General features: G+C 41.1%; 1 protein-coding gene across 1 annotated transcript in view; it reads left to right on the plus strand.

The window, feature by feature from the left end:
• COLGALT2 (collagen beta(1-O)galactosyltransferase 2) overlaps positions 1-23,508 on the plus strand; it is a 114,618-nt gene that overhangs the window by 74,696 nt on the left and 16,414 nt on the right. The window contains exons 4-7 of the mRNA XM_058539891.1: positions 163-297; positions 4,395-4,599; positions 10,162-10,281; positions 20,084-20,160. Of these exons, the coding sequence (XP_058395874.1) occupies positions 163-297; positions 4,395-4,599; positions 10,162-10,281; positions 20,084-20,160 (537 nt within the window). The remainder of the gene's footprint in view (positions 1-162; positions 298-4,394; positions 4,600-10,161; positions 10,282-20,083; positions 20,161-23,508) is intronic.

Raw genomic sequence — 23,508 nt, forward strand, 5'->3', positions numbered from 1 at the left:
TGAAAGCCATCCAGCTGCAATGGGTTTCCATAAGGAGAAGATAGATAACTGGTTCCATATCTCATGAGCAAGTTTCTGTGATCCTTTGAAAGTGCTGGGTTACTCTTGAACCCATTACTGAAAAGGATCTTTTCACCTGACATTATCCTTTTCTTTTCCTAGTTCATAGATGTTGACAACTTCCTGACTAATCCACAGACCCTCAATCTAATGATTGCAGAAAACAAGACCATTGTGGCCCCAATGCTGGAGTCTCGAGGCCTGTACTCTAATTTCTGGTGCGGAATTACACCTCAGGCAAGTCTTTGGCTAATAAATGAAGGTATGAGTTTTAACAAGGCAGCTGTGTGTCAACAGTAGCCCCGTTAACCTTTTTCTCATTTCCTCCCTTGAAACATGCATGTCGTTGTGTTACCAGAGCAAGCATTTTCAGGAAAGGAGGTAAATCCAGGTCCAATGTTGCAACCCAGTGAGCTTCTCTGTATTAATGAATTATGAAGAGAATATTCTAATGAACTTAGCCTTAGAAGCTTTAAATTAACCGGTAAAGCTTGCTAGGATTTGTACCTTTTTGCTCCCTGATTCAGAGATTAAAAAAAAATTTGAATAGTTTTTTTTGTCATTAAAACTAACATAAGAATACTACGGAAAAATTTGGAAATGGAAAAACGTGAAAAAAAAAGTATGTTAATCCTCACCACTCTAACTTCATAGATAATAGCTTGCATGTTTTTAGTAACTATATTATCAAGTGGCTATAATGCAATTTACTTAACCTTTCTGTTAGTTTAAAAACACTTAAGTTGTTTGCAACTTTTGACTATTATAACAACCATCATGATTAATAAAAATTTTTCTGTATTTATTATTATTTCCTTAGAATAGCTCCTTAGAAGTGGAATTACTCAGTCAAAGAGTATAAATATTTTGATGACCTTTGATTTGTGTTGCCAAGTTTATTTCCAAAGAGATCTAATAATTAGAACTGCTATGGTAGCTTGTTTTTACAAAATTCAAGTTAAAAACAAAATTTTTCATTTCCATCATCTCTCTTTTCCATTGTAGTCTTCAAAGTCTAGACGTCTATTACAGTGAATGCTTATGGCTGGTTATATTTTTTATTCTTTAGTTAATGAATTAGAGAGATAAATTAAACTGATAAATTTAGCATATATCAATGTAAGATAAAGACATGCTAAAAATGTATGTTAAATGTGTTCTCACACCCAAAGAGCTAAGTTTTGGGTCCTTCTTTTATATTTGGTTTGATTTGGGATGAAGAATGAGGCCAGCGGTGTGCTGATAAGTGTTTAATAACTGGTTCTCTGTGGGGGAAATATCCTAATTGATAGTATTCACCAGTTTTCATGTTGTAAGTGCTCCCACCATGCATACAACTTAAATGATGTTTAGGCTAAGAGAAAGGTTAAGTAGATTGCCGTATGGCCACTTGATGATATAATTATTAAAAATATGCAAAGCTGCTATCTGTGGCGGTGTTAGAATGGTGGGGATTAACGTGATTTTTGTTTTTACAGATTTTAAGCTACCAACATGCCAGCTGGCTTGCAAAATTCCTGAAAGTTTAACCATCAGTGGCCCTAGCACACGACTGCATGAAGCATTCCTCTTTTGTTATGATTATTTTCCACAGTTCCAAGAGATTTTGAATGCATATTATCCTCCACATCTCTTTATGGAAGCATTAAGTTCATATTTATAAAAGCCATTCACTTTCTTGAGGAGAAAACGTTATATTAGTTTCATTTAAATTCATACACTCTCAGTTAATAATGTGCAGTGTTTCACGTGGCAGAATCACTCGAGGATTGTTTTTTTTTTTTTTTTTTTTTTTTGTGAGGAGATCAGCCCTGAGCTAACATCCGCCAATCTTCCTCTTTTTTTTGCTGAGGAAGACGGCCCTGGGCTAACATCAGTGCCCATCTTCCTCCACTTTATATGGGACGCCGCCACAGCATGGCTTACCAAGCAGTGCGTCGGTGCGCGCCCGGGATCCGAACCAGCGAACCCCGGGCCGCCGCAGCGGAGCGCGCGCACTTAACCGCTTGCGCCACCGGGCCGGCCCCTCGAGGATTGTTTTTAATGAGTTATGCATTGACACCAGCAACGAGGGTGGATTATCCTAGTGACTGCAGCCTACAGGTTTCTATTATTTCTTTATTTGCTTTAATCATTAAAAGCCAACAAGAGAACTGTGCTCACTTATTTTGCAAAGTAAAAGTAAAATCTGAGCAACTTAGAGCCAATTCTAAGTTTTCTCCATCTGTTTTTGGCTTTCTACCATCTCCAGTCATGCTTCTGCTAAGACAGGAACAGAAACAGCCAGCGACTTCATAAGCTTAAGGCAGGCCCTGGTTTTCAGAGCCTTTAAGGACAACCAAAACAAAATGACCCGGTGCTGTTGTCTGGCCAATGAACAGGAATTATTACCAACAACATTCAATTTGTGTGGAAAAAGAGACACATCTTTTGCCTCCACCTGTCTGCAGGAGGCATATTAATTCTCTTTCTCTCTTTCTTTGCTTCCTACCTCCAGGATATTCAGTGATTCATCGTTGTCATGAATTTTCCAAGCTTCCCATTCTGAGAATATTGTTCCTCAGTAGTCTAGAACTTTATATTTGTCATGCATTCTTAGGCAGTCCTTCAAAGAACCAGTGTTCCCTTTATCCTTTGGAAGAATGCTCTGAAGCCGAAGTGTTAGAACTCATGTTCTCCTCATTGTTAAATTAGGAGATGTTAAATTAAGGATGTTAAGTGATCCTTAAGTTAAAGGCTAATAAAAATTATGGTAATAATAATACTTCATATGATGCATTACAGTTTTCAAAGTATCTTCATAGACCTGATCACACGTAATCCATTCTACAACACTGTAAGATAGACAAATCAGCTATTATCCCATTTTTCGGGAGAAGAAACTCAGGCTCAACGAGGTTAAGCATGGGCTAAAATCAGAGCTAGAAGCTGGTTAAAATGACTCTAAGACTCACATCTTCTAAGTCTTAATTTGCCATCCTTCTGCCTTATCACATGGTCAGTGTTAGGGTTAGCTCAGCTAGAACGCTAGTCTAGACACTGAAAGGAAAGTCAGAGAAGTAGAAGAGGCTGCAGTGCCGACTCTGTGGGCGCTGACATCACAACAGAAAATGTGACCATAAGGCAATGTGACTGATTAGTGAACACACTTTAACTTATGCGTCCAACAAGTATTGTGCCCTTCAGCATGCTGCACTGGCCTTGTGAAACTTTACCATCATTCTATGAGCCTGCCGTCACCTAGAACATTTTTGGAAATGCCTTCAAAGCTTCCACATACTTTTAAGTGTGTTTTGTTGAGATACCCACTCATCTTTTCTGGAATGGGTTTGAGCATTGGCAATAGTCAAGTTACAATTGGTGCCACTGGAGTATGAGCTCCTCTGCTAGACTCTATACTAAGTCTAGCCCATGAGGGCTAGGACAGGGGCTGTGTCTTTCCTGCTAAGTCTCCAGCATCTAACCCAGTGCCTGGAGTATAGGCACTTGGTAGGTGTTTGTTGAATGAATGGTTGAGTTTAGAGGGAAAACAAGTTGGATTTTTCCAAACCAAGGTATTCAAAACCACAAAGGAAGGGGATTGGGTGTTCTGTGTGCTTGCCCAGAAGGAAGTTTCAAAAGGGGAATCCTCCAAAAGTATCGCACAGTAGCAGCTCCACCAGAATATTGAATAAGTAACTGCATTGAAAGAAGAGCCAATTTGTATATTTAAGTACTGCCTGTTTAGTTGAAAATATTAGCCAATGTAATGTAGTAATTTTAATAATAGCCAACATTTATTGATGCTTTCTTGGTGCTAGGCACCATTCTAAGCACTTTTCAGGTTTTGCCTTACTTAGTTTTTACAGACCGACCCATGGAGTAGATAGTGCCATCATTCCTGTTTTACAGATGAGGAACTAGGCACAGCAAGGTTGAGTAACCTGACCAATATCTACAGACTGTTAGAAGCTGAAGTGAGATTTGAACTCAGGCAGCCTAATACCAGAACCTGTGCTCTTAACTGCTCTGCTCTACCACCTCTGAATACTCCTACCTCGTATTCAATCATAAGTCAACATAACATATACTTTCATTAAATTATTAAATCAAGAGATATTCTGAAACCAAAATATTTCTGATATCAAGACCCTTTTAGTATTGTTTCACACGTAGATGGCATTTCTTGAGCTCACTTGGAACTTCTTAGGTCAAGAGAAGAAGGGTGAAGGGGACTTTGTTTAGGGGCTTCGATTTAACTGGTGATGACTTAGAAGGAATCAGCCTAGCAGAAAAGCGGGAAAAATGAAGCCCTCAGATCAGAGAACACAGCTCACTGATTTCCTCTTTTACAGGGCTTCTATAAACGGACTCCAGACTACCTTCAGATTAGAGAATGGAAGAGGATAGGCTGCTTTCCTGTCCCCATGGTCCACTCCACATTCCTAATTGACCTCAGGAAGGAAGCCTCTGACAAGCTGACGTTCTACCCCCCGCACCAGGACTACACCTGGACCTTTGATGACATCATTGTCTTTGCCTTCTCCAGCAGGCAAGCAGGTACTGTTTGTATTCAGTTGTAATGCCACCACAAAACATTGCAAATGACCAGCTCTTTTGTTTTGTGCATCTTATTAAAAAACACTCCTGTATAAGGGAATGGGTTTCCTGTTCAGTGGCAATTAATTGTCTACAGTAACCACACCAGCACCTTCTGTGTTGCTGTACCTGTGAGCATCAATGACCAAGAGCCAGGACAGGCCCATACCCAGGAATCCACTCTCTTTTTCTTTTGAGTGGTTCCGGGGCAATGGTGATGATGGGAGCCATAGGCAGATGATTGGTTCTCTGTGGTGCTACTGCATTGCTTTGTTCATTATAGGAGTCCTTATTAATTAGTGACAGAAGCCCAAAACAACACTGGCTAAGGCCCCAGACTTAAAACTTGGAGGTTGATTTCTTGTCAAAAAAGCCTGAGCTGGTATAGTGGCTCTGTTCCACAAAGTTTGAGAGACACAGGCTCCTTCTCTATTGCTTCTCCATTCTCCATGCGGTGTTGTCCTTAATTGTATCGTCCAAGAAGTCTCATCAGTATGGATGCATTCTAGCCACCAAGTGAAAGCCAGAGAGGAGAGAGCACTCTTCTTCCCTTTAAGAGTACAATCCAGAAGTTGAACACATCACCTCCGTGCATATTCCATTAGCCAGAACTTAGTCACAGGACAACACCTAGCTGTAAAAGAGGCTCAGAATGTCGCCTTTATACTATGCAATCTAGAGCCCCAGTTCTCTCACTCTAGAAGGAGGAGAGGACAGATTAGGGGAGGCAACCAGCAGTCTCTGCCACAGTCCCCGTGGAAGGAAAGGCAAAACCAGACTTAAGTCTTTTGTGAACCCCCAGGAAAGCTTTTCCCGTGGGATCTGTAGGCTTTTTAAGGAAGACAAGTCAGTAAGAAGCTGTTATTTCTCTGTGTCACCCTGCACATGCAGTCAAGGAGGATGTAATTCACTAAAGCAGTTCAACAGGAAGATACACGACATTCCTAAAGCAAAGCTTTATTCTCAGGATCATTCAGACCTTCCTGACAGAAGTGAGGTCCCACTATCAATGAGCCAGAAATGTGCCACTTAACCACTAGCAAAAGTGAATTTAGAAACCAAGAAGATAGTGAATAAACTCACTGTTGCCATATAAATTAGGGTATGTGGGATTATGCAAAGACCCCATGCATTTGAGGCAGGTTGCTGGCAGATGACAATGTTAATACCAATTCAATCTATAACTCACATATCAGACCATGCTTGAAGACATAGGTGTCCAGTTGCAGATTTGGTAGGAATGAGAATATTCAGTGAAAATGTGGAAGCTGACTTTTTTCCCTGGCTGCTAGAGCAATTTAGACCCTTTGGCCAGGCTTAGGCATTTTTTAGGCCTGTGTCAGGGCAAAAGCAAGGTTCTTATCCTCATGTGGATTGGAAGTTTTCATGAAGGTTCTTTGGTCAACGTTAGTGGAAACTGCTTCTTTCAACTTGGTCTGTGATTTGCTCTGACTTCCCCAGGATGGGAAGCAGACTCAGGGCCTTCTCATTCCTTCAAGTTGTGCCAGTCTCTTTGCTTCAGAGCTTGAAGTAAGGATGTTCCAAGAAAGTGAGCTATTAACAATTACAATAATGACTCTTGCCTAACAGAGTCCTCCTTTATAGCCATTGCACAAGGCATTATTGTGACCCAGGCACTAAATTACTATGATATATTTTTATAAACCAACAACTAGATTTTGGGTTGGAAGAGTGACACAGGCTGGGTAGGAATTTTTCAGCTCTGGCCTTTGCTTGGCCTGTTCACTCGAATTTTGTTCTTGATTGGTCAGACTTCCCATAGGCCTTCCCGGGACAGTGAAAGCAGGTGTAGAGGCTGTTTGATGATTACGTTGGAGAGAGGAGAGGTAGAAAAGGAAGAGAGAGGATCAATGCTCTAGGCTTTACTTTTGTGCCCAGCATTGTGTTAGGCTCTATGTTAGTTGGCGAGATGAGATCTTTACATGTGGAAACATAAGTAATAGTTATGAAACAGTGAAAGCTGAGGGTCAGATCAGTGGTACACTGAACAGGTCAAGGTCAAGACAGGAAAGAATGACTGTCCTTTGGGGGAATGAAAAAGCTTTCCTGACAGTCATGTGGTTCTAAGGTAGCACTTTTACTTGACTTGAAGTATTCAGGAGAGACATGAACGAACCTGGAGTCCTGTGCAGCCCATGGAGTGTTTCTTGGCTGTTCCCTTCTTAGGTCCAAAGCAAAGCACTTCCCCTCTCTCTTGAAAGAGTCTTGATGAAAGATGATTTGTATTTTTTTGTTCTCACTCTTGTGAAGCTCCCTAGCTGCTCCATAGCTGTATCATCCATTGGAGCTTCATTTTTCAAACGTCCAGAAGGAAATAAAGGGTCTGCAAGTCCCAGACAGGACCGTCTAACCACAAACCTTGATCCTTAACCTTTTGCCTCAGACTCTAGTCATTCCACATGTGGGTGATGAGTGAGGGGCCAATCCAAGTGCCCTGGTGTGCTGGGGCATGGCTGCCCATCTAGCCCAAGAAAACAGCTCAGAGGTCTTAGGCAAGTCTCTGTGGGCTGTAATGAGGCCAGGGTCAGGAGTCCATGTCTCGTTGTGGCCAGTAATCTGAGTTCTGTATCATGGCCACAGGAACCATCTCTGCCGCCACCCAGTCACCTTCCAAATGTCTGCTGTGAGTCAAAAGAGGCAAGAGTTGTGGGTGATGGGTAGGCAGATCTGCCTCCTGCTCAGCATTGGTAGTGATCAAACGTGCCTCCCACGTGAGGGATGGCAATCCAGAGTGATTACTGGTTCTGAAACATGGCTTCCGAATCCGGGGTGGGTAGAAAGATACTCAGCATTGGCTCTTTTGGGCCAGAGGTTTGATACTAATGACTTACTGTATGACTTTGGACAGTCCATAGCCTTTCTGAGTCTGATTGTTCATCACCAAGCGTAAAGATAAGTATATCAATCTGCAATGTTAAGGTACTATGTGACTACAAGAAAATGTTTTATATCTTCATTAGAGAAGTACAGGCCTTCAAGGTATAGTATCATTTCAAAGAGAAAATTGTTTTCCCCAGAAGTCACTTTTACTGAGAGTACCAGATTCCATAGACGTTATCTAATTATCAACACATTTCCTTTTAAAATTTTTATCAAATTATCCATGCACATAGTTGAAAGAGTTCAAATAGTCCCCCAAGATTTATTATAAAGATATAAGTCCCCTGCACATCACCCCCTGTACCATTTCCCTCTTCTAGAAGATAAACACTTTTAATTCCTCCAGATGATAATACCAGTATAATATTCACATCCATGTTTCTGAATAACATGCTTGTATTGCTACTTCTTGATTTTCCGGTTTTACTTTAGGCATTATCTGTTGACTCTCCACTGCAGAAGAGGAGGCATTAGCTCCCTCTCCTCCCTTTGCCCCCTCCACGCAAACACATTCTTCCCGTCACCCTGTCCTCTCAACATACAGTCATAAGCCACATAACGACATTGCAGTCAGTAGTGGACCATGTATACCACAGTGGTCCCGTAGACTAGTACCATCTAGCCTAGGTGTTTAGTAGGCTATTCCATCTAGGTTTGTGTAAGTACACTCTGTGACGTTCACACAATGATGAAAGCGCCTAACGACACATTTCTCTGAAAGTATGCCCGTTGTTAAGCGACACGTGACTGTAGTTACATGGTTATTTAAGATAGATTGATGGTCAGTGGTTTTGTTCTTATAATCATGTGAACCTAATCCTAAACTGAGCCATTGATAGACTATGATTAGTTTTCCCTTTATATCTAACTTACCAATTGCCTTTTTTTTTTGCTTCATTTATTATTACTAACACAATTCAAAACTAATCCCTAATTGTCTAAAACTCCTCTTAGAATGGTCAGATTTATCAGATGTTCTTTTGGCATGTTTATGAAGATGTCTCTTCTGAAGCCTTCTGATATCCTCTGAGCTGAGTGGTGCCACAGCTATCAACCTGGACTCCCTTTTCTTCCCATCTGCATTGACTCGCCTGTTCACTATGTCCCAAGTCTTCCCAGGTTTTTTGTAATCCTCCTCCTCCTCTTTTCCTTCCCCTTACTCCTCGTCCTTCTCCATCTTCTTTCACATCATCCAGTAACTTTCTGAGAAAGTGTGATGGAAAGTAAATATTTATGACCTTGCATGTCTGAAAAATGCCTTTCTTGTCCTCTCACACTTGATGAATAGCTTGGCTGGGTCTCATCTCCCATTTTTACTGTAGCTTTGGAAAGTTGAATGGTAAAATAATTTACCTAAGTAATGTAGAGAGGTAACCTAAATATTAACTCATTTTCCTTCCACTTCCTGAATTCATCATGACTTTACAAGAGGGTACATTTTGGTTTGAAGTTACCCGGAAGCATTCATGTGGGCAAACAGCAGAACTAGTGAGTTTGCTTGGTGAAGGCAAGAGAAGTGACAGTGCTTGCTGGACCAGCCATGGTTCGAGCCCGATTCTGTAAAGAGGAGGATAAAAGCTCTTTTCTTTCTGCGTTCTTCTCTGTTAATGCCATGAGACAGCTTCACCTGACTTGGCAGGTGATGCAGCTGGCTGGAAGAAATTTCATCTGCACAAAATAGAGAAGTCACTATGCAGATAATTCTCCTCTGGAAAGCATAGATGACTATAGCAATGAACAAACCAGAAGCTTGGACACATGGACCAGAGCTTGGCAGACTCATCCTTTTAACTAAGGAATCTTTTCATTAGTCAGGACTGTCAGTTGCTGGGTCTATGTGAGACCATCTTGATTCCCACATTCCTAGATATCTGGGTGAACACGAATGTTGTCTAACTCTCAAAGTTAGCCAGCTGGGGCCGTGAAGACCAGTGTCGAGTACAAGAGGGCTGTGGCATATTTGTGGTATTGTCATATTGCAGGTTCTTCACAGGACTTGAAATGCAGACTTTCTTTTGTCCCTTTACAAATCTATTATAGAAGTTCTATGTCTGTTGGTTGATTCCAAATCCATGCCTGCTAAGAGAAGAAATAAAACCAAGCAGAATCATGGAGAATTTTAAATTTCCTTTGTTTTTTATTTTTTCTTCTTCATATGCCTAGATTTAGCTTTAATAATTTGTCAGCCTTACAGGATTTTCCTGTTTGCTTTCATAGCAAATGTGGATTTTATTCCTCATTTTCTCTTTATTTCCTGTAGGTGGATTACAGTGTTCCATTCTGTTCTCTGGAATGGGAATTCTTTGCCTTCTTTTTGATCCTTTCATGCCTTTAGTGTTCATTTCAGGCCACGAGTATGCTTTTTCTTCAGAGAGAAAAAAATCAATTTCCTCTGAGCCGAAGAATGGCCCAGAGTTTTTATTAGCCCCCGATGCTGTGTTACACTTTCTTAATCAAGGAGCATTTTTGAGGTCTACAGACAGTGCTTGAAACAGCTACTTGTTCGATTTCAGTGCCAAACAACTTCAGCCACAGTCCAGTCTCTTTCTCCCGAGTTGTCACTATAGAGCTAAGAAGTGTGTTTTCTGATTGGTTGGTTTTGTCTCTCTCTTGGGTCCTCAGGCATCCAGATGTACCTCTGCAACAGAGAACACTATGGCTACCTGCCCATCCCCTTGAAGCCCCAGCAGACCCTGGAGGAGGACATCGAGAACCTCATCCATGTGCAGATAGAAGCAATGAGTGAGTGACCCAGGGGCCTGGGGGATGGCTCATGTTCCATTGCCACGTGACCATACCAGCCACTCTCCCAGGACTGGAATCTCACAGCCATCAGTCTGCCTTGGCTGAAACATAGCTATTCATTTGTTCACTCATTCTTAAACTTTTCCTATATGACAAAGTCTTTGCCCTCAGGGAGTTTCCCATCCAGGTGGAGAGCTGGGTACACAGTAAATGCATTTCACACAATGTCATAAGGGCTATAATGGTGTTTTGTGGTGTGGATTTAAACTCTAACTTTGCTGCTTTCTAATTATATGACTTAGGCAAGTAATCTAACCTCCTTAGTTGTGAAATAGAGATAATGAAAACTTCTAGGCTTTTTGGGCAAATTTTCCATGCTATATATAAAGTCTAATAACAACAACATAATTATGACTTTAGCTTAATAATAGTTTATGATGTAACAGATGCCATGCTGAGCATTTTTTGTACATTGTGTCATTAATCTTTACAAGTCAATGAAAGGGGTTTTATTATCCTCATATTAAGGATGAAGAAATTGAGGTATAGCAAGCTTAAGTAACTTGCCCTAGATCATTCTGCTAAAGATTGGGATTTGAACCAATATCGCTGTCTCCAAAGCTCATGCCGTTGCTCATGTATTGTTACTGCCTCTGGATCTACCATGATGTCAGAATTGGTAAATGCTCAATAATCAGTAGCTACACTAATTATTATGTATAATGTGCAGAGGTGGCTAAAGGATAAAGTAATGGATCCACCCTGCCTAGGGGAGGGTGTTGGAAATGGTTTTCCCAAAGGAGGGAATCTTTGCCCTGAATTTGCACACAGCATCTGAGAAATTCTGTTATTCATCGCTAGAGCATAGGATGTGCGTATGTGGGCAGTGGGGGTGTTTGGGGAGGCACAGCAGGAAGTGAGGCTGGAAAGTGGGCAGGAGCCCAGCCAGAAGGAGCTCTAACATACAAGACGGTGTTTGAACTTTTTCTGAAGGTAGGGGGTTTTTAAAGGGATTTTAGCAGAGAAACGTCAGGTTGGAATCTAGATTTAGAAAAGTCACTCTTGCAGTAAGAGAAGTATGGCTGGAGCAGGGTCGGGCAGTGGATGCTGATCTTAGGCCAGAGGTGAAGAGACCATTTGGGACATTACATGGTAAACTAGGCAAAAGATGATGAGGATCTGAGCTAGGAAAGAAGCAGTGGGAATGGAGAGGAAGGAACAGATTAAGAGAAACTTATGACATAAACTTGAAGGGACTTAACCAAGAGTTTGTCGATGAGCAAAAGAGAGGCAAAGAAAAACTTCTTAGTTCTGACTTGAGTGTCTGGGATGACTGTAGGAATTTTCAATGGTATAGAACATGTAGAATAAAGGAGACCTTTGCAAAGAAAGATCATGATTTCATTTTTAGACCCACTGAGTTGCCTGTGTATATCTATTTCCTGTTCCTCACCCCCAGGCAATAAATTCCTTGTTCATCATGTTAGTCTCAAGACATAGCCCATTGCCTAGCACCCAATAAGTACTTGTTGAATAACTGAATGAATGAATAAGTGAGTTCAGGTGGAGATGCCCAGTGAGTAGATGGAGAGATGAATCTGGAACTTAAGTGTTATCAAGCCTAAAGATGTTGAATTAGGATTCATCAACAAGATAATGTGATATCACTGAATTTCAAGAAAACAGGAGCATGAAATGTGGAAGGCAGTTCAAGATAAGGACTGAAAAAAGAGTCCAGTGGATTTTTTCAGCTAATGCCCATAACAAGAATGGTTTCAGAAAAGGCTGAATCAGAGTTCAAAGTGTTTGAGAAGTAATTAAGAAGCAAGGAAATAGAGAGACAGCAGAGAGTTTTCTTTTAAGAAACATGTTTGGGACCAGAAAGTAAGAAAGACAGTAATAATTAAAAAGATTCCTCAGAAGATTCCTTTAAACAACAAGCTCTCCTACTGTATTTACACAAGATTCTGTTTTTAAAACATCAGTCAGTTCAATATCAGGACACATCTGTGGTGCTGAGCAAAGTACATCCGCAGACTATGCTTGGGATGAAGAGAGAAGCACTCCTGCCATTACACCCTTTGCATGCTGATGTGCGTAATTGTTTGCAAGTCATTTGTTCTTTCCTCATCTCAGTGTCCCTGGCTTTGAAAAAAGAAACAAGAGATCACTATTGTTCTCTGAGTGTATAGAGAATGATAGGGATAATGAAAAAAAAAAGCAGTAGTTATAGGGGGAAATGAGGATTGACTAGGGAGCTGGTGCACTATGACAGTGTTTCTTGAACCAGCCCTTAGGAATTTCTTTTGTGAATTTCTTTAATACATACTGTTTCTGCCTCTTCTCTGGGTTCTAGACCCCAGAAGACAAGGGCAGTATCCTGTTACCTTTTATCCCAGACACCTAGCACAGTGCATGACATGTAGTTGGTACCAAATATTTGTTGAATGCAGGTCTAGACAAGTGAATGAATGAATGAGTAAATGAATGAAAACTGTATTGCAAAGAGCACTGAACTTGAAGCCAGAATAATGGACTTGAACCCAGGCTCTGTCACTTATGAAGGGAGAATCAACCTCTCAGAGCTTTAGTTCCTTTATCAGTGGAATGAGGATAATAACACTGACTCTGCTGGGTTGGGAAGAGCAAATAAAATAATGTACATCAACTCCATGAACTAATGAATGATTGCTATTATTAGGATTCCATTTAGCACTTGGTGATGTGCTGTCCCTTATCATCCCTGTTTGGGGTCAATCTTGGTTCCAAGTAGATGTCAGCTTGGAGAGGGCTGGCCAGAGCCCTGTCTTCTCTTGCTTACACCCGTAGAACTGAGAGCATAGAAAGTTCTCTGTACAGAGGCTCACGCATTGTCAATAAAAATTAATGATTACACATTACGAATGCACAGCACCATGCTAGGCAGGTAGAACTCATTTTAGAAAAACCTGTAATTTATAGCTGTTATTACTGATCTCCCAAAACATACCAACTCTAGTGCCAGGCACTTTATATATGGCATTTAATTTAATTCTTGTATTTACCTTCTCCAGTTATAATTTTGTTAGAATTTTAGATTATTAATTTTAAAAAACAGAACATAATTGGAATAAGAAAATAATTGGAAAATGAACCTTTGAGGATAATAATGTAGAAATATAGACTAGAGGCCCATGTAAGATTAATAAAAGGCTGGTGATGATGAAATCATATCTGTCAAATGTCCTCAGGAGAGATGAACAAGATGTTAAAAGCACTTTGCACAGCATCTGGAACCCAAAGGGCAGTGAATAAATGGCTGCTAATAGACTATCCCTATTGAAGCATTAGAACAGGCATTATATTCATGTGCAAACACTGAATGCCTACCTACAATGTATGAGTCACTCTGTGAGGGTACTGGGGATTCAAGACATTTTATAACCAATTCTCTGTTTCAGGTGTTTATATTTAACTGTAGAGACAGGACAGGCATAAAAAAAGACCCTGATGATGCAGTATAGTGCTTTGTAAAAGGAGCAGATATAAGGGCAATAGGAATTTGGAATAGGGAGAGATTGCTGTGGGTTGGTGTGATCTAGGAGATCTTCAAATCCTGATGGTTCTTAAGCTGGGCTTTGATAGAAGTGTGGAGTTTAAATAAAAGGAGTGATATGGTGAGGGCACTATAGGCAGAGGAAACAGACTGAGCAAAGACATTGTTCAAAAGGCATTCTCACCCTAGAAGAGAGTTGGCTTTAAACAGTAGAAGGAAATAAAGTTTGTGAGTTGGGGTAGCTTAATTGTTGTGGTCCTTGAATGCCCGGCTAAAGCAGAATGCCAATCCTAAAAGCAGTAAGGAGCCAGGAAGGTTTTAGAAGAGAGAGTCAGGGGCCAGCCCCAGTGGCCTAGTGGTTAAGTTTGGTGTGCTTCACTTCCATGGCCCAGGTTCAGTTCCCACGTGCAGACCTATACCACTCGTCTGTCAGTGGCCATGCTGTGGTGGCGGCTCACATATCAAAAAAAAAAAAAGAGGAAGATTGGCAGCAGATGTTAGCTCAGGGTGAATCTTCCTCAGCAAAAACAAAGCAAAAAGAAGAGTCAGGCTCTGAGTATTTATTAAACACTTACTGTGTTCCATGGGTTGTTCAAGATGCTGGGGATACAGCAGTGAACAAAACTGGCAGAAGCTCTGCCATCAAGGAATTTATATTCCAACACAGAGAGATATACAGTATATCAAGGAAGCAGGCACAAGAATATTTGGGGGAAGAGTGTTTCAAGCAGAAAGAACAGCACATGCAAAGGCTGTTAGGAAAGAGCTTGGGGTGCTCCAACAAAAGGCCAGTGTGGGTGTAGTACACAGAATGAGGAATTGAGTAGAAGGAGGTGAGGTCATGGAGGAAGAAGTGTCCAGGTCACACAGAGCCTTGTGGCCAAAGTAAAGACTTTGGATTTTCTTCTAGGAGTGGCATGATGTAATTTATGCATTTAGAAAGATCATTCAGGCTGTGGTGTGGGTACCAGAGTGTAGGGGGACCAGTACATCTCTCTTGGTGAGAGATGATGGTGATTGGGATGCAAGCTGTAGCAGGTAGGTGAGGAGAAGCAGGTGGATTTAAGATATATTTTGGTGGTAGAACCAACAGGACTTACAGAGACCTGGATGCAGCCCATGAAGGAAAGAAAGGAATCAAGGATGACTTCAGGATTTTGGCCTGGTATGCTATTTAATGAAATGGTTAGCTTCATGGGAAAAGATTTCGGGAGGGAAGTTTTGATTATGTAAGCTTAAGATATTCATTAGACATCTGAATGGAGAGGTTAGGAGATATTTGGATACACGAGTCTGGAGTTCAAGGAAGAGACTTCAGCTGGAGACAGACATTTGAGAGTCATCAGCATTAAAAGGATGTTTGAAGCCATGGAACAGTGTGAACTTGTTTAGTAAAAGAACATAGAGAAGAGGAGAGGGAGGAGGACAGACCCCTGGGGGCGGTGAACAGCCAGAAAGCTGGAAGGAAAAATTGAGAAGTGTCTCAAGAAGGAGCCAGATGCTGCTGAGAAATCAAATAAAATGAGGATAGGGAATTGACCATTGGTTCTGTCAAAATAGAGACCTGTGATGACCCTGATAAGAGCCACTTCAGCCCATTGGAGTGGGCCAAAGAGAGGACAATGGGGAGATGAGAAAGTGGAATCTTGTTGGGATGAGGAATAGGAGATAGGATGGTGGCTGTAAGAGAATGAGAGATCAAGGGAGTGGTTGTTTTGTTTTTTGTGTTGTCTGTTTTTCAAGATAGGATTTTAGCATGTTTGTATGCTGATGGGAAGGATCCAATATATAAGGAGAACTTGATGATGTAGAAAAGAAGAAGATAATTGTAAGACTAAAGTCCTTGAGAAAACAAGAGGTGTTGTAACCCAGGACAGTATTGGAGAGGTTGTCCTAGATAGGAACAGGGCTGCCTCTTTCACTCTAGCAGATGGCAAGGCAGAATGTATAGGTATAGATGTAGCTGGCTTTGTGGACTTGACGTGTATGGGAAAAGGTAGGTCTAATTTGACTTTGACTATTTTCTCTATGACATATGTAGTCTAGTCATCAGCTCAAGAGAGATGTTGGAGATTGCAGGAGGGAAAACAAGGCGTAAAATAGATCTCTCAGAGAGTGAGAAAGTAAATTTACTGTGGAAGCATAATTGCATCATTTGGCAGTATCCAGTGCCAATTTGACATCTGTAGTTGTAATTTTGAAGTGACTCAGTCAACACAATTGTGTGAATTTCTCTTGTGGTATTCTTCTTGGCGCTAAGTAAGTGGACAATTGGGTCTAACCAGGATTGGGGTTTTACCAAGCCAGATCAATGGAAGGTAACTAAGAACCTTTACAAGGGATGGTTAGAGTGCCAGACCATGAAATCTAGGTTTGGTACCAATGAAAGTGGGGACCTGAAGGGTGTGATGGATACAGACGTGGTGGTGGGTCACTGAAAGAATGATTGTTTGTGCCAAGGTCAAGGACCTAGAAGCCAGGTCATTGAATGGATCACCATGTGGATGCTGCGGTTTCTAAGAATGATGGCAGGGACGGTGAGACTGTGAGCCAGAAACTGGGGTCATCAATGGCTGAGGGGGCATGATTAGAAGGTAGAGAGGTGCTAAAATATGTTTCAAAGAATCTGGGGGTTTTGAAGGATGAAAGACAAACGGTTTGGAGTGAGTTGGAGGATATGAGAAAAATCAGCTTCCACTCTGACAGCTGAAAGGGAGGCAGTGTCCCCAAAGGAAAGCCACGTTTTAGTTAAAACAAAAAGGCAAAGAGATATTCAGAAAAAGTGGAGGGACTGAAAATATCAGGGAGTTTATGAATTGCAGACTGGAGTTTCAGAGATCAGAGTGAAAGAGTTGGGGCTGGAGGAGATGGTATGTAACAATAATGGCTAACATTTATTAAAAGCACTGTGCCCATCACTCTGCATGTACTTACTCATTTAGTGCATTAGGAACTGTACAGAAAATCTGAGAATGTGCTTCCTTTGGCGGGTGAATGACAGGAGGCTAGCTCTTGTAAAGGTGATAAAAGTAAATGTGTTATGAGGCATGAGGAAATTGGTCTTGCAAATCAGAGCACGAGGTGATGGGAAATCTTATGTGCCAGTTCTCAACAACAGAACATCGTGTAGAGATTATTAAGAATGTTGGATCTGAAGTGAGAAGGTCTAAAACTGAGTTCCAGCTCCACCAATCAGTCACTGTTTGACTTTGGGCAAGTCCACATCTGGGTTGGTCTCAATTTCTTCATCTGTAAAAACAAACCACAACTCCTCCCCCACCAAAAAATGAAGATTAAATGATGTAGTGAATATGAAAGAACTGAACAAATTGTAGAGCACTTAATTGTTGAACACAACTGTTATGGTGAGAACAGAACTGTGCTTGAGGAAGATTATTTTGACAAAAGTGTGCATAATGAGTTAGAATGAGGCAAGACTAAGAGCACACAAGTGTTTGAAAAAGATTAAAACAGCCCAGGCATGGTGCATGAGGACCTGAGCTAGGTGGTGGCTGCAGCAATGGAAGAAGTTCAAGAAAAACTGTAGAGAAGAAGTGTTAGGATTTGGTCCAAGCACAATCTCTCAAATACTTTTCCAGGCGTGACTGGGCTGATACATTGTACACTGGATGGTGTGTGCTCCAATGTAGACCACAGAAAGAACAACAAGTGATGGTCACTCAGGGGCAAGGACTTAGCTAACTGAGTTACTGTGAACCCAGCCTAGTTGCCCAAGGCCAACTTGAGGCCATGGCTACCAAGGATTAGCTTTGGGCCAGAGTAGTGTGGGGTTAAGGGTTTGGATGCAGGAATCAGACCTAGGTTCAAATACCAGATCTATCAACTCTGTGATCTTGGGCAAGTTGTTTAAGCCTTTGTTTTCTTATCTGTAAAAATAGGAACACTCGTACCTATCCTACAGTTCATGTGGTGAAGATCAAATAAATGTGATTACGTATATCAAGTGTATAGCCCAAAGTTCAGTGAGTAATAAGATCTCTACCACAATAGCTATTATTGTTCTTCCTAGATCTTGAAACTATCCAGGAGCCAATGAATCACATTGTCCCAAGTAGTGTACAGGGAGAGACTAGGTATAGGGAGGGATTTAATGAGGGACTGGATAAATTATGAATGATGGAGTCAGAAATGACCCCAAACAGAAGCTGGGATATACGTAACCTTCGAGTCTGATGTCAGCAAAGATACATCCCTTCTCCCTCCATAGTAAGTTTCTTAGGTCTGATTCATTGCAATCATTTCCTGTTTTGCCCTATGGCTTAGCTGTGCCTTCAGTGGCAAAACTCAGGTACACTTCTCACATTTTTGCTCAATGGTCGCTTTCAGGAACCAGACACTTGTGGCTTTTTTGGGACACTTGTCCTGTGAACACAATGACTGCCTATGATTGATGGAAGCAGCATGGCTAAAAACAGTCTCTGTGGCTGAAATGTTAAAGCCACACAGGCCTTGTGAGTGCCAGAGACCAACAGCCTGGAAAGGGTAACTCAAAATATACCCCCTCCCGTGTCTAAGGCCCATGGAGGGAGAGCTAGACAGCTCTTCAAACAAGACTATGAACAGGAAGGAGTTTCTATGTTAAGTTTCTTTCTCTTGAAAACCCAACCCTGTATGTGGTGGACCCTCAATCAATATTTGTTGATTTTAAAAGAAATTAATGAGGAATGGGGTAGAACAGAAAGGACCAAAATATTCTGGGCTGCTGGTGGAAACAGACTACACATGCACTGTGTGTTCACAGAAGTGTGACTGTAAGGGTCAGGGGTTGAAGTAATGAGACCAACTCTTGTGTTTGGAAACCTGTCTCACTACCTTCTAAAATTTTACATTATTTGATCATAAGTGAAACCAAGATGTCATGTTTTCTCTTTAATATCCCAGTTGAAGGGGCAGTATTTTAGTCAGTACAGGCAAAGTTATGATGGAATATCAAACAGTGCCAAAATCTCATTGGCTTAATACCGACCGCAATGGCTTATTTCTTGCTATGCAAAGTGTGCAGTGGTCCTGGCGTCTTTTCTGGGCAGCTGCCCTCCTTATGTTAGCGCACCATTCTAGGCTGCTTCAAATTTGTGGCTTTTACATATCAATATATGCTACTATGATCATTGTGGTGGTGTTGGGGTGGGAGTTGAAGAAGGGTTTGGAGAGTTGAGTGGCAGCAAGTTCAACCTTCCCCAGCAAATCACTTGGCCATGATTAACTTCAAGGGCAAGAGAGTATTTCTCTCATATACCTGGGATAGAGGAGAATGGATATGGGTGAACAGTAGTAATGGCCATCACGGATACAAACAACCCAGTTACCGGCTCCCATTTTAAATTTTCTTTGTATTATACCTTTAAGGAAAACCAAATGAGTACTTTGAATTTGTGCAATATCAAAAATCTTCAAGACTTTCTCAGGTTCCTTAATCAACATTGCTTTAAACTTTTAAAAATACATAGTAGTTTGTAAAGAAAGCTTTTTTGGAGTCTCAAATAAATAAAGCTTTTATTACTAAGATGCAAAGTCCCTCTCATCTGGAAACTTCCCTGTTAGCCCTGTACCAAGTTCTGGGATGTGGGCTGGCCCTCAGAGGTGAGTTCACGTTAAAAAAAGAACCTTTTGTGTCCTTTAGGTAAACCTGCTGGGATGGGATGGGATAAGAATAGGGCGAGACTTTGACAATTTTAAATGTATAGAAAAAAACATTATTTGGAAAAGGTCTAGCCTATTTCTGAGCTCTTTCATCATGAGCCACAGGAAGTAATAGCTAAGAGTTATTGAGCATTTACTAGGTTAATTTTCATGAGTGCTTTGCTTGCAGGTCTCATTTAAATTTTATATAAATTTAATAAGAGATACACTTTTATTATCTTGATTTTACATACACAGAAACAGGCTTAGAGAGGTCACCTAACTGTTCCAGACTGTCACAGACCAAAGCGTGGACTCAGATCATCTGACTCCAGACCCCTGGGCCCTTAACCATAACCCTAAACTACCTCCCAAATACTCTTAAAATTGGTCATAAGGGAAATGAAGCAAATACTGCAATCTGCACGTAAAGAAGTACTCTCAAAACCAGCGCCCTGACCATCAGGGTTCTTGTGTAGCCACTCAGTCCTGGAGAACTGCTGAGCACTTATCCCCTGCTCTGGACATCCAGGTTGTGTTCCTAGAGATCAGGTGTGTGGATGGAATTCTGTTCTCTGACTCTTCCACTAACAAAGCACTCTGCGTGTTTCTTGTGTCTTCCAGTTGACGGTCCTCCAATGGAACCTTCCCAGTTTGTCTCAGTTGTCCCTAAATATCCAGACAAGATGGGATTTGATGAGGTAGGAAAGGTGTCTGTGTGTGTGTGTGCACATGCTCGCGTGCAGCATGCTTATATGTTTTTATGGGAATACAAGCCTGAGCATACGTCTGAGAGCCAGCAAGACCGGCTTGGTGGATGAAAAGGATCTGAGGTCTTGGGACAAGTGTTTTTCCCAAGTTTTTGTTGTGCCTCGGTTTTCTTATCTTAAAAAAGGAGCATCATGGTAAAAGTGAATTGATCATTGCGTCAGAAAGAAGTTGCTGTTTAGTCGTGAAAGTGAATTTGGTATATTCTAGGAGTAGATACTGTCATATTTCATCAACGTTTTCATCAAGATTCAAGGGTAAAGAAGAGATACGCTTTAGGTATTAGAGGACTTGAACTTTATTCTGAGCGGGTGGAAACCATTCCGGAACACTCTGTGCTTTGTTTTCTCTCTGCTTTTTTTCCATGGAAAAAGGTTGGAGGGCAGGTTTGAGAAGACAAAGAGGAGAAGAAAGAAACCTATTCTAAAATTCTGCCTTTCAGTAGGCAAGAGCTTCATAATAGCTCTCTGAGGGCCATATACATTATTAAGTTTCAGTAGTATAAAGAATGAAGCAGAAATATAAAGAGATGCCTCTCAGTAATATACACAACAGATACTTGGCAGGGCCAGAATTGTGATTCCAGGTCACTGAATCCTTCATGAGTCCCTCAATGTCATGCAGCTGCTGATCAGTACTCAGGAGTTGGGTGGTCTAGAGGCCGGGACAGTGCCTCAGGAATCCACAAACTGAAATAGATTTTTTCCATGGATTCTGTATATGTCATAGGCCAAGGTTTGTGCCCTGTGCTCATTGCCATTGCTGCATTGAAAGAAAATGCCTTGTCTATTGCCCTGTACCGTATAATACATGTCCCAAAAGTACGGCCATCTTAACGAGCTGCTGGGACTGGGAATTGGGATTTCTTCTGTAAAATTGATTTGGAGCTGGACTTCAGGAATGGGAAGGAGTATTTCATGACTATTAAATGGAAAAGAGTTAGTAACTGTTAAGCTATTTCCAGAGAGGGCAGAATGAGAAGAGATGATTTTAAATGTGGTAGAGAGGAATTAGACTAAAGTGTAAATCGTTTTTAAAAATGATCAAGGCTGCAGGTAAGATTGGCCCACTCCATGCACTGGACCAGCTTCCGTGTATGACTGTAGCTTTCCTTTCTCTGCAGCTCTCATCAACTCTCAGTTCTCTAGATACAAGAACCCAAGTGTCTTTACATGTATTCATTTTTCCTTCTATAAACATGTTTCTATGAGGACCACACCAAAGCAAATAAAATGGGACAAAGCCACAATCTTCTAGCTCTGGTCTTCCGTTTGGATGTGAATAAGGACTGGGTCACACCTAGAAGCCTTCTGGAAAATGCCAACTCTAGGAAGTGACGCAGGGAAAGGGACTCTACTCCTCTGAGCCTGGATAATCATCTCTCTGTCTGAAACAGAGATAGGATGGTGGAAAAAGGGATTTTCGGAGGCCTTTTCAACCTTCCCAGTACTCTGTGACCTTGGTGGTAGTGTCTGGGCTGCATTGGCTGTGTGGTTCTTTCTCTGTATACTATTCACCAAGTATGAGCAAGCCGTCTGTGTTTTCCTTCATGGCTACAGTTTTTATTGCACTTGTCCCGGCAGGAACTGGGACTGGGTTATTATTTACTAAAGTTTTCTCAGAGGTCTCTACTTTGAGGGGAATTTTTTTGTTGTATTTCTGTTAATTTTTTGTTTTGTTTTGTTTTTGCTCTCCTGGAGTGACCTCAGGTAGCTCCATGTGTCCACATGAGGAAATGCCCTTTCCTTTCCAGATCTATAAAATTTGGGCATGAAACATGGCCCATCACAGTAGGATTCTAAACACGAAAAAAATGAAGTGTAAAAAGACACATCCCAGTAAGTTATAAAGTCCCAAGTGACAGTACAAATAGAGTCACCACAGAAATTATGTTTAAAAAAAAATAATTACCCAGTTAGGTAAAAAAAGGAGGTAATGAAATCATGATGCACCTAATCCACTTTGCCCTAAATCAGGTGGATGGTTTCTTCAAAGAGGACTTCTTGCTCCCCCATCAGTTTCTTTGCCCAGAGCTTTATAAATGGATATTTATAAAGTGGATATTATAAAGTGAAAATATTTTGTAAGGAAGGGTTGAAATTTTAGTTAGTGTAGCTTTTGATCCAGTAAAACATATAAAATATTGATGATTACATTCAGAATGACCATGCGAACCAAAACTTAGCCCCCAGTAAAGTCTAAACTTCAGGCTGGTTATAAGACATAGCTTCTTTATTCTGGACAGAGCGTGAAGCAAACTTAATCCTAAACCACATAGCATAGATGTTTTAATCTGTACTGGACTTGAGAGATGAGGTTGTTCAACTCCTCTTTTTACAAACGAGATAACCGGACCCTGAAACATTGTGTCTTCCTCAAAGTCATCTAGGTGGTACGTCAGGATGAAGCCAACGTCATCTGACTTATTCCTGTAGGTTTCTCCTTTTCCATCTATGTGTCATCAACATTTCTTGCTGGCAGCTGAAGTCTCCCTCTCTTGGAAAACTAGTTTCATGTTCAAAGTGAGTTTATTATTGCTCGTAGCAAAAGGACCTTATTAAAACATGTATTTACCTGTAATAGCATTCATGAGGCTTTAGGTACTTCTGGGTCCCCTTAAATCTGGGAATAGTCAGGACAGCCTCATTATCTATAACTCACCGTAGTGGCCTCGTGATATATATGTGTTTAGTGCAGCCATCAGGAATTTAGGGGATGAGGTGAGGGACTGCAGATGGACCCAGCCCTCATGGGGAGAAATCTGAAAGCACATTTTTGGTAGGGTTTCGTTCAGATCCACATGATGTGGAAATTGTGCCTTTCCATTTCTCCCTTCCTCAAAGGGCTACCCCCAAGGACAGGGCCCCTTCTCTTTACTTCTTTCAGAAAAATTCCATTGTCTCTAAGGGAGTTGAAGAATTCTGGCAAAGAAGCTACTAAAATTGAGACCCTGATAATTCAATTTGGAACCTTTGAAAATAAAGGAATGTGTTAAGACTAGATTTTTCTTATTCTTTGAATGACTTTAAATTTATCTACAATGGCTATAAATTATAGTAACAGCTAATATTTGGTACCCTTGAGATAGGACCAGTCTTATCCCAGTTTTACAGATGAGGAAACTGAGGCATAGGAACTGGTCGAAGGCAAACACTTAGTAAATAACAGTCAGGACATAAACTTAGGTCTGCTGATAAATCTAACCACTTGCCAAACTGCCTCCTACCCCTTAGTCTCATATGTTTGAGGTTTAATTCACCTTTGGCCTCTTAAAGGGTAAC

Source organism: Diceros bicornis, chromosome 4 (assembly GCF_020826845.1).
Source record: "Diceros bicornis minor isolate mBicDic1 chromosome 4, mDicBic1.mat.cur, whole genome shotgun sequence".
Lineage (NCBI taxonomy): Eukaryota > Metazoa > Chordata > Mammalia > Perissodactyla > Rhinocerotidae > Diceros > Diceros bicornis.